This window comes from Macaca nemestrina, chromosome 1 (assembly GCF_043159975.1).
Source record: "Macaca nemestrina isolate mMacNem1 chromosome 1, mMacNem.hap1, whole genome shotgun sequence".
Taxonomy (NCBI): Eukaryota; Metazoa; Chordata; class Mammalia; order Primates; family Cercopithecidae; genus Macaca; species Macaca nemestrina.
This window is the reverse complement of record NC_092125.1, coordinates 171,836,643-171,848,810: the sequence shown is the minus strand read 5'-3', so window position 1 is coordinate 171,848,810 and position 12,168 is coordinate 171,836,643. Positions and strand designations below refer to the sequence as shown.

Genomic DNA, 12,168 nt, shown 5'->3' with positions numbered 1-12,168 from the left:
GTGTTCTAGAAGGATATTACTTCCTCAAGACAGATGGAGGCTTATCGGTAGGATGGCATTTGAGCTATACTCTGAAGAATAGATTTGGAGTACAAATGAGTACAATGGGTATTTCAGGTGAAGGTACTACCGTGAACATAGGTAGGGGGAGAAAGCCAAGTGCAAAGTGTTAGTTCAAGTATCAAAAATTCAGATGTATCACATGGGCCAGGCAGTAAACAAATTATATCTAAAATGCTAAATAGCAACTGATGTTTGACCTTGGTATTAGGTGACTGAAGAGAACTTTCAATTTACTACTGTACAACAGGGTACCTGTTACACATTTTTTGAACATTCTGAATTAAAATTTTGGAGGGGACCAGGAGCGGTGGCTCACGCCTGTAATCCCAGCACTTTGGGAGGCTGAGGTGGGTGGATCACCTGATGTCAGGGGTTCGAGACCAGCCTGACCAGCATGATGAAACCACATCTCTACTGAAAATACAAAAATTAGCCGGGCATGGTGGTGTGTACCTGTAATCCCAGCTGCTGGGGAGGTTAAGGCAGAATCACTTGAACTCAAGAGGCAGAGGTTGCAGTGAGCCGAGATCACACCATTGCACTCCAGCCTAGGCAACAAGAGCGAGACTCTATCTCAATAAAATAAAATAAAATAAAATAAAATAAAATAAAATTTTGGAGGGGTGAGAAAAACAAACATAAATGAAGCTCTAATGGATCGATTGTCTTGTATTGTCTTGTATGTCTGGCCCTCTGAGGGAGGCCATCATGCTTGTGATTTTCCATTACTTTAAAACTTATAGCCTCATTCTTGAAAAGTTTGTTTTTTATTTATGGTAAATTTAGTAATGACCTAATCTTTAAACATAAATGGCTATTTAATGCTTTGTGTATGGGAGTTACAAGAACCAATCATGGATTCTTTCTGTTTTATTTTCTGTCGAGTTTAACATTTTTGGAAAATCCTTCCCCATGCCACTGACACCTTTTTGAAGCATTCCTTTCCAGAAGTTTCTTTTCCCCCTGAAGCAATATCATTTATATTCCCACTTAAGTATTTTGATATCCTGTTTTAATATCCTAAAAGTGAAGCTTCAAGCAAAATGAATGGCTGTAGTTTGTCTCATGATAGGTCTCGCTACTTGTGGGTAGAAGGCCTCAAGCCTTCTTAATCTCATTTGATCTTCATTTTTGCACTGACAGTAAAGCACACAATGGCCACACTTCCCTTGAATGCATTTCCTTGTATCCTTTACTTATATCAGGATCATGAAAATCCTGTTGCTCCTTAACTTTGTCAGTTTAAATAGAACGCCTCACAAAGCACATTGAGTAAGCATCAAAAAGCATGACATGCAGTGTGTGTGTGAAGGCACCAATCATCTGTTTCACCCACTCTGTCATTTCAGCACTTTCTGCTAAGAACTCCGCATACTGAAAGAGGTGGACAACTAAAAGAGACAGATGAAATGCTTGATTTGTTTAGTTGCTAAATGCAGCTGGGACAGGTAATTAAACAGTCCTGCTCCCGCAGAGAAGCCTGCAGCAATGTAACATGAAATCTTAGAAACCCAGCTGTACTCAGATTTAGATTCAGAACTAATATTAGATAGGCATCCTTCCGATTGACAGATTTCGTAAACATCATTTCTGGTTTATTTGTTCAGCCTAATTGAAGATAGAGCATGTTTCGTTCACCATTTAAGTTTTCTAGGGAGCATGTGGTGTTTACAGATACCTGGGGGAATAGCCTAGAAGGCACAGCCCGTGTCTGGAGGGCACGGGATGACATGGGTGAGCCTCTGCGAATCCTGACTCCAACCGTTCCATGGAGGTGGGAATGGGGGTCATCATATGAATAGATGCGGACTGGGAGAGGATTGGAACCAGTTCTTGCCTTAACCCTTTTATCTTGTATGGGGGCATATTATTATGTAAGTAGCAAAGATCTCTGTGTGTACAGTGGGATCTTTGTTTTAATTTGGGCACTTATTTCTATGCAGAAGTTGTTACCACCATTTACTCATTTGCTCAAACCAGAAATTTAGCAATTATCCTTTTTGCTCACCTCCCACAGCCATCCCCCAGTAGGCTTTTTTGTAGGGCTGACTCACCGTTATCCCTCAAGTCTCACCTTAAGTGTCCCCTTCAATGTGGAGCCTGCTTTGACCAACTTTCCAAAATGGCCTCCACTAGTGGGGCTCTGATGTCATAACCCCGATTCCTTCCTTGTAGCACTTAACACAATTAGTAACTGCTTGTTTTCCACACAGTGGTCACACATTCCTTGGATGCATTTCCTTATATTCTTTGCTTGTCTTACCAGAACTGTGATAATCCTGCTGCTTGTTGATTGGTTGTTTATTTATGTATTTGCTTTGTCTACTTACCTTTTTACCTATTTATTATCTGTCTGCCATGCTAGATGTTAGTTCTAGGAGGGTAAAGACTTCATCCTATATTTCCAGCTCATAACCCAATGCCTTGCACATAGTTTATACCCTGTACATATATGCTGGATATCATGTCCAAACTATATCATAGATCAGTGGTATGCTGGTAAGTTTCTAGGTGGGGATGGGGGGCGGTGGAAAGGCAGCTCCAATTTGTAGCATGTACCAATATCTGTGGTGTAAATACTCCCACCATGGCAGATATGAAGCTACCAAAATGGTGTTACTGATCAGTGAGTGGAGAGGCAATGCACAGTAGCGCTTCTTTGCTGCAGGCTTCTCTGCAGGAGCAGGGCTGTTTAATTACTTGTCCCACCTGCATTTAGCAGCTAACCAAATCAGGCATTTCATGTGTCTCTTTCAGTTCTCCACCCCTCAGTATTCTTTGAGTTCTGATAGAGAGTGTTCCTCTCTGTACAGATATAGTAGATATAAATCACTTCATGAACATAGATATTAGTAAAAGAGTGAAAAATAATTAGGAAGTGATGGATTTTGAGTACTTGTTACATTTATTTTTTTATGTTACTTATTTAATTAATTAATTTATTTTTTGAAATGGAGTCTCTCTCTGTTGCTCAGCTGGAGTGCAGTGGCGCAATATTGGCTCACTGCAATCTCCGCCCCCCAGGCTCGAGGGATTCTCCTGCCTCAGCCTCCCAAGTAGCTGGGATTACAGGCATGCCCCACCATGCTCAGGCAATTTTTGTATTTTTAGTAGAGACAGGGTTTCACCATGTTGGGCTAGGCTGGTCTTGAACTCCTGACCTCAGGCAATCAACCCGCATCGGCCTCCCAAAGTGCTGGGATTACAGGCATGACCCACCGCGCCTGGCCTATTTATTTATTAGAGATGGAGTTTCAGTCTTGTTGTGCAGGCTAGAGTGTAATGGCTCAGTCTCAGCTCACTGCAACCTCTGCCCCCCGGCCTCAAGTGATTCTCCTGCCTCAGCCTCCCGAATAGCTGAGATTACACCCACTCAGCTAATTTTTGTTTTAGTAGAGATGGGGTTTCTCCATGTTGGTCAGGCTGGTCTCGAACTCCCGACCTCAGGTGATCTGCCCGCCTTGGCCTCCCAAAGTGTTAGGATTAAAGGTGTGAGCTGCCACGCCTTGCCTACATTTATTTTTATTAATTGTAACTTTATGTGGTTTAATTTTAAATAATAGCTGTGTTTAACAACTAGCTTGCAAAATCACTGAAAATTTAACAGTCTACTCTCAAGCCAGTATAAGCCCCAGCACCACATTGGGGATGAGCTATGGTGGATCCCCTGGCAACTCGCTGCCCTGTAGCATCTGGCTCATAAATAAGGAAGGAAGACGGCTGGCAGAGACGGGAGGTAAACTGTTAATACAGAAACATTTTTCTGAGAGCTTTTCCTTACCTTCTTTCATGTCCTGCCACATGACACTAATATCTCCTTAGTGTATCCATACCCATTATTTGGTACAATGACAAGAGAATGAAGTGGCAGCAGTGAGAAGAAAGAAAGCACAGAGAGGAAGCACAGAAAGTGCTGAAATGACAGAGTGGGTGAAACAGATGATTGTTGCCTTCACACACACTGCATGTCATGCTTTTTGATGCTTTTTTTTTTTTTTTTTAGACGGAGTCTCACTCTGTCGCCCAGGCTGGAGTACAGTGACGCGATCTCGGCTCACTGCAAGCTCTGCCTCCCGGGTTCAAGCCATTCTCCTGCCTCAGCCTCCTGAGTAGCTGGGACTACAGGCGCCTGCCACCACGCCTGGCTAATTTTTTTGTATTTTTAGTAGAGACAGGGTTTCACCGTGTTAGCCAGGTTGGTCTCAATCTTCTGATCTCGTGATCCGCCTGCCTCGGCCTCCCAAAGTGCTGGGATTACAGGCATGAGTCACCGCACCCGGCCGGAAAAACTGTCTTAACCTTTCATTTAGAGAACTAGAACATCTTGCCAAAGATGGTTGTAGATCCTGAAGTGCTTAGTGGTTAGGAGCACTTAATTTTCAGGAAATTATCCCAGGGCTAGCAGTCTCTTATGCCCGTGTTAAGGTCTTAGTCCGCCAGTCTCCTTGCCACTTCACATTTGTCTGCATGTCTATAGTGAGACAGAAGTGAGCCTCAGATGTTGTCTGAAGGAAGGCCTGTGGCACTCTGGGGACTGAAAGCAGAAGACTGAGGGAGGTGGCAAGCTCAGGGATAGAGGATCACAGAGAAGAGGAAGAGAGCCACATGGTGGATGCACTGCCACCCTGTGTAGGGTTTTCCCCTTATAAAATATAGTTCGAGATAGGTCTGGTATTTTTAGGTATCAGACTGTTGATACATCATGAGTACCATTTACCATATTTCAGATTATAAGGCCACAACGAGAAATCATTAGTCTGTCTTTGAAAGTCAGGGGAATGGAGTTTGGTGAATGCCCTTGATCGTGACGACCAACAAAGATGAGTGCAACTAAGACACTCATCTCTTTACTCGACATTGGCTAGAGTTTCTTAGCCCTTGACTCGTGTCTTAGCCCATATGAATCCGCATAGACTTAGAATGGATAAACGATTGCCTTTCCCAAATCGGAAATGTTTTCACTTAAGTTGGCTAGATGGAAAAGGACATCTTAAATGAGGCATTATTCTTCATGGATTGGTTCAAATAACATTTAACGAGCCCATATTTAGTGCCAGGTACTGTTCCAGGGCTGAGGTTATGGCGATTAAAGGTACAGACTCTGCATTTGGGTAAGGAGTGGAGGAGGGACAATCAAGAAACTAGGAATTCTCAACGTGGTGAAACCTCATCTCTACTGAAAATACAAAAAAATTAGCTGAGCGTGGTGGTGCACGCCTCTAGTCCCAGCTACTTGGGAAGCTGAGGCATGAGAAGTGCTTGAACCCAGGAGGCAGAGGTTGCAGTGAGCTGAGATTGCACCACTGTACTTCTGCACTCTAGCCTAGGCAACAGAGTGAGACTCTGTCTCAAAAACAAAACAAAACAAAACAAAACAAAAAAACAAACAAAAAACAAATTCTAAGCCTAGTATGTTGTGAGCTGTGATGGAGATGTGCACAGAGTGGTCTTGAACCCCAGATGGAGGCACATGAACTCAGGGCTTCCTGCCATGGCATTTAAGTGTGAGTAGAAGTTAATTAGATAATAAAGGGAAGTTAGGATGTTCTGGGGGATGGGGAGTCCCATAGAAAAGTGAAACACGGCATACATAATGAGGACTACCGGAAGTGTGGACTGCCTGGAGCTTAGAATGGAAAGTAAGACTATATACATCCGTCTCTTCATTTCCAGGGAATCTGGAAGGAAAAGAGGAGTGAGAACAAGATGACCAATGACTTCATATTTTACCTGAAGCTAATTTTCCCATTATTGTCCTCTTTTAGAATTTTAGTGATCTGATTCAAGAGGTGGGGTTTTTCACTTCAAAATTGCAGTGGATGGAGGATGAATAGCTGGATGTGTCATTGTCATGTTTGATCATTGCTTTGTGTTTTGCTACAGCTGCTGCCTATTCACACTCTGAGGCTTGGTGTGGAAGTGGATTCCTTTGATGGGCACCATTATATTTCTTCAATTGTTTCTGGTGGTCCTGTTGACACATTGGGTCTCCTACAGCCAGAAGATGAGCTGCTTGAGGTAAAATTTACGGAGAAAGAAAGACACAGGCAGGAATTTTTAAGTTTTAGAAAAATGTGTTCTCATCACAAATCACCTGAGTTATAGTGTCACCAATGCCAATGTCATAAACATGGGAGGGTAGGGTATTGGAGTCCTGTTTTAAGATGTAGTAAGTTGCTTATTTTTAGAGGTATTCAAGGGAATGGTATTGGGCTTCTTACTGCAGATTAATGCCCTACATTTTGTTAGAATAATTATGCTTTCTTTTTGGTCTTCCTCTTCTTATTGGCTGGGCACGGTCATATATTTGTGCATATCATACATGATAATTTGTAGATTAGAGACTATTGCTGTAGTATGTAGTTATTAGGTGTTGAAAATGAGACACATTTGTTTGGGAGAAGTGGAGGTATGAGTATAACCAATTTAATTCACTTTTTTTTTTTTTTTTTTTTGAGACGGTGTCTTGCTATGTTGCCCAAGCTGGTCTTGAACCCCTGGACTCAAACAATCCACCCACCTCAGTCTCCTGAAGTGCTAAGATTATGTGTGTGAGCCACTGCACCTGGTCCACTTTTTTTTTTTGGTGGCAAAATATATGTAACATGAAATTTACCATTTTAACCCTTTTTCTTTTTTTTTTTTTTTAGAGTCAGAGTCTCACTCTGTTGCCCGGGCTGGAGTGCGGTGGTGTGGTCATAGCTTACTTCAGCATCAAACTCCTGGGCTCAAGCAATCTTCCCACCTCAACCTCCCGAGTAGCTAGGACCACAGCTGTGCGCCACCATGCCCAACTAATTTTTTTAGTTATTTTGTAGAGACAGTGTCTGGCTATTTTGCTCATGCTGGTCTTGAACTCCTGGGCTCAAGCAATTCTTCTACCTCGGCCTCCCAAAGTACTGGAATTACAGTCATGAGCCACTACACCTTGCCTATTTTAACCATTTTTAAGTGTGAAATTTGGTGGTATTAAGTATAAATCACTACTAGTATGTAGTAGGTGCTAAAGAAATGTTGGCTGGATCACAGTAGAGCAAGTATAGGTGATCCCAGCCATCAGCTGGATTCTGTATGCTTTAGCCAAGACTAGGATCCCATGGGCCTACCACCTTGTAGAAGAATGTGCTATAATAAGGTAGTGTGAAGATTTTTTGAGTTCTTAAATATAGATACCTGGTGAAAGAGCTTGAGATAAGGAAAGAAGCACAGATTTGGAGTCAGAAAAGCTACTTTCTGTCTGAATTGCCACAGGTTAGCATGTGTCCCTTGGCATGTCACTTGACTTTGTTGAGGATCAGTTCTTTCATCAATAAATGCCCACTTCACTATGCGCTTATAAGGATCTAATGAAATACCATCCATGTAAATTATAAAGCATTATCTCATTTCAGGGTATTGGCAATATCATCACTGTGAAAAAGGCATATTAACAAGCTTTATGGGCTGGGATGATGGTTGGATGTGGTAAAATAGTGGGGCTGCGCTTGTGCAATGTTCTGTACTCTGGAAGTGTGTATGTGTGTGTGCATTTTCCAGTCAAAAACTTGGGATAATCGAGGTTGATAGCACCTAGGAGGCTCTCAAGTTGATGGACCTTGAGAAATACTGTGAATTCTAAAATAAAAATTAGCTTCTTCTGAATAACCAAAAATACAAAATTTAAAAATCTCAGTATAGTTAGCCAAATAAACTCCTGAACTCAAAGTGTGGAGTGTGTGTGTGTATGTGTGTGTGTGTGTGTGTGTGTGTGTTTAATGTACTCCTTAGAACTTAAAACCAGAAACACAAATATGCTTTGGGGTTAGAACACTGTGCCAAGTTTCATCCCAGAACAGCTATTTACAGCAGCTATAAATCCCCTTAGATAGGAGTTGGTAATGGGAAATGTGACCAATCCCTTTAGCAACAGAGCAGTGAGGAGGACTACCAGGCACTGGTATAATAATTGGAGACAATTCAAATGAATAAGTAATGAGACAAATAAATATTTAAAGGTACTCCAAGATAAAAACCTGAAAAGTGACTTTCTAATTTGTTGAAGTGAAACACAAACTCATACTCATGTATGGATAGAATTCCTGATCTGATTCTATCTCCTTGCATTTTTTTAGTATAAGTTACTACCCACTTAGTTGATTTTAGAAATTTGTGCACTTGTGACACCAGTTGAAATCATGGATACGGTGTGACCAGTGATGGGTACCTCCCTGCCTCTTCTTGTGTAAAGGTGGACTTGCAGTTATTCCAAGGAAAAACCTTTCATCAGCTGCTGAGCTTGCTGTCCCCTTAGACCTCTTCATTTGTCCTGAAGACTTTCCAGTAGAGCTAGCTTCCTAAAGTGCACGTGGGTCCCTTTACCATGTGGTGGTTTCTTTGTAAATAATTAAGAGGCAGGGAGATATGTCTGACTTGACGGCTAAGTGCTTGATATGTTACAGGCTTGAGAGTGGTTCCCAGGGATGGTTGACCTGAGACTCAGCCCGCTGCTGAAGATTTCCAGCAACCCAGTGTCCGCTTCCTCTCTGGTGCAGTGAAAGACTTGTAGAAGGGCTTCTCCCAGTAAAGTCAGGCTGGCCAGTTATCTGAACATTAGCACGGCACCTATTAGAAATTAATGCCAGACTAGAAATATCTTTAAAGCAAATAATGCTTCTCAACCCTCCCAGGAGGGTAGGAGTCAGATGCGAAAAGATTATTTGTTGTCTGGATTCTGTCCATGCCTCAGCTTTTTGGGAGTAGCAGACAGATCAGCTTTTAGAGACCTACAGTTAGAACTGACAGGACCCTTTGAGCTCAAGTCATATATATGAAAAATTAGAATTATGTAGCCAAATCATCTTTGGTGCCAAGTATTATTATTATGCGCCAAAAGTAATATGAAATTTAGGTAATTTTTTGGTGACAAGGATTAATCATTAATAAAGAATACCTTTTTCTTTTAAACAATATGAGACACTTGAATAAAATTATTTTAAAAATTATTTTAGTATTTTCTATGCATACTTGATTGCTGTATAGCAGAGCATATAAGAATGTAACTGATGCAAAGTTATGTATATTTCTTTTCAATAGAAGTTATTTTTCTAGGATGGTATTAGGAGTGTATGAGATGTGAAAGAATATTGTGGACTGATGTTAAATTTTGATAGTCAAGTATTCTAGACTTATTAGCTATACTTTAAGTAGTAAATAAAATGGTTTTTTTTAACATCCTTAAATTTCTGTAATGGTATTCTTATAAAATGAAAATGCAAAGGGAAACAGTCTTAAAGGGCTGTAAATGATACTTAGTGTGTTTAAGGAGAGCTGAGTAGAGGTAGGTGAGAAAATACGACATTGGAGTATTGAAAGGAGAAACCACAGTGCTGCAAAAAATTAGGTAGATCCTTACCCAGTAAGGGCATACTCTGCATGCATTTTATATTTTATCCATCAAGACATGCAAAGATTTAGCCTTAGATTTTAAAAATTTTAAGGATTTCTAACATTTTTATTTGCATATTATTTTATTATAATATGATTAAAGCGAGTCCCCTTGTTTACAGGGAAAATAAAATGATGTCCTATTTTCATTTGGTAGATTGATATAAATAAGAGATTTTTGTTTTTTCATTTGGGGCTACCTCAGTTCTGACTTATCCCCTTGTCTTCCTAGGTCAATGGCACGCAGCTCTATGGAAAATCTCGCCGAGAAGCAGTCTCCTTTCTTAAAGAAGTGCCACCCCCTTTTACTTTGGTTTGCTGTCGGAGGTTGTTTGATGATGAGGCTTCTGTAGATGAACCAAGGTGCACTGAAACCTCTCTTCCTGAGATGGAGGTACTAAATGAATATAGTGCGGTTCCCATAGGCATGCCCATTCATCAACGATGCCCCGAAGACTGTACTGCAATATGAAGAGAGGGGAAACCATTCCACTCTGCTCTTTTTTTACTTGACTAAGGCAGCAATGCATAGCTTTTCAAATTGTTACTCTTCATTTAACATCAAAAATTCTTTCCTTCCCTTTCCTTGACATGTTGGCAACATTGATGTACATGCATTTTGATTAAATCTTTTTTTAGTAATTGCCTGGATTCATTACTTTTGGCTTCCAGTTCAACTCAGTTTGTCTTATATAAGCTTAAGGTGTTTGTGAGTGTTGCATATCTAATGTACTTCCCTTTTTCAGAGCCTTAAAAATATGAAACTCAGCCAGGCATGGTGGCTCACACCTGTAAATCCCAGCACTTTGCGAGGCTGAGGCAGGCGGATCACCTGAGGTTGGGAGTTGGAGACCAGCCTGACCAGCAATATGGAAAAACCTCGTCTCTACTAAAAGTACAAAAAATTAGCCGGGCATGGTGGCGCATGCCTGTAATCTCAGCTACTTGAGAGGCTGAGGCAGGAGAATCACTTGAACCCGGGAGGAGGAGGTTGCAGTGAGCCGAGATCTCATCATTGCACTCCAGCCTGGGCAACAAGAGCGAAACTCCGTCTCAAAAAAAAAAAAAGACACTGTATGATACATTTCAAAGTGAGTCTGGAAATTGCTATAAAACCCTTCAGAAGACCAGAGAGTGGAATAACACTTTATATGCTCTTGGCATTCTTTTTTTTTTTTTTTTAAAGAGCATTATGATTATGAAGAGTTTTATTTTGTTTTGTTTTTAAAACAGGATCTCCCCAGGCTGGAGCGTAGTGTTTTGAACATGGCTTACTATAGCCTTGACCTTCTGGGCTCAAGCAGTCCTCCTGCCTCAGCCTCCCAAGTAGCTGGGACCACAGGCACATGCCAGCACACCCAGCTAACTAAAAAATTTTTTTCCTACAGTCAGGGTCTTGCCATATTTCCCAGGGTGTTCTCAAACTCCTGGACTCAAGCAATCCTCCCACCTCAACCTCACGAAGTGCTGAAATTACAGGTGTGAGCCACTGTACCCAGCGGAAGAGTTTTGAGTACATGCTTTGCCATCTTATGCTATTTGTAACCTCGTCTTTTATGCTGCTTTCCCCCCTTTTCAATCTCTTTTAGATTGTAATTCCACTAAACACCAGTTTACATTCATGGGGCCTTTTACTGAAGTTCTGGATTTCAGTACATGTGAAACTAATCCTGCCCCTACTACCTAATAATTGTGAATCTTTGGACAAATGACTTTCTGTTCATATTTTTCCTTTGAAAAATGGTGATACTTATCATACTTACCCATCTCATGAGTTTGTGCAAGAAGGAAATGCGGTCATGTGAGCAAGTTCTTAACATAATGCCTTGCACGTGGGAAGTGCTCAGTAACAGTCGGCTATGGTTGTTTGAGTCTTTGCCGGTCCATCCGTTTTTGTTTTCTTATGTCCTAAAGTACATAAGAATCTAGCACTGTCTTATAGATACTTTAGTATGTGTTCATCTTGTTTATCCAAGAAGACTGTCAGCTCACAGTGGGCAAAGGCCATAACTTAAAATTATTTTCCATTCATAGTGTTTTTAGTCTATATTAGGCATATAAGAGGGGCTTGGTAAATTTTTGATTATTGGTTGACTCTTTTTTAAAAAAATGTTTAACTTTTGTAAAAACTGTTTCAAGGAGGGTACTCAAATGCCACACTTTTGTGACTTGCTATCCTTACCAAAATGAAATGTGGGTGGTGGGTTCCCTCTGAAGGCTGATAACAATGCCTTTAATCTAATCTTGCAAGGTGTGTAAATCACAAACCCCACTTGCTGACTCTCTGCCCCTGTCTGTCATGCTTTACCACAATGGTGAACAACAGCTTTGAATTATGCTAAATGTCAACCTTGCTGCCCATTAGTTGATTGCTTTCCATTCTGTAAATACAGGAGTTATGCAGAATTGATTGTATCAAAGTGATATATTTCAGGTTGCAGTATAATATCTTATGTACCTCGAATGCCTTGAAATTTCTATAAATACAGGTTTTGTAATTGTATGTGGTTTCTTAAAATCTTGGCTCTTTTTCCATCTGTCTCTTTTTTCATTTCTCCTAATACCATCGTATATTCTTAAACCCTATCTGGTTAGGCAGCTCAGCCAAAATTCTAATACTCATTAATCAGTGAGGGTATTAAATACCCTAGTAAAACATCAATCATGTTGTATTAGCCAATG

The 12,168-nt window shown here is 40.8% G+C and overlaps 1 protein-coding gene across 6 annotated transcripts in view; it reads left to right on the top strand.

Moving 5' to 3' along the window:
* Nucleotides 1-12,168, top strand: part of LOC105495168 (PATJ crumbs cell polarity complex component) — a 428,227-nt gene that overhangs the window by 82,222 nt on the left and 333,837 nt on the right. For all 6 annotated transcript variants that reach the window (XM_011764431.2, XM_011764430.2, XM_011764432.2 and 3 more), the window contains 2 exons: nt 5,947-6,081; nt 9,719-9,880. In XM_011764431.2, coding sequence (XP_011762733.2) covers nt 5,947-6,081; nt 9,719-9,880 — 297 coding nt within the window. The remainder of the gene's footprint in view (nt 1-5,946; nt 6,082-9,718; nt 9,881-12,168) is intronic.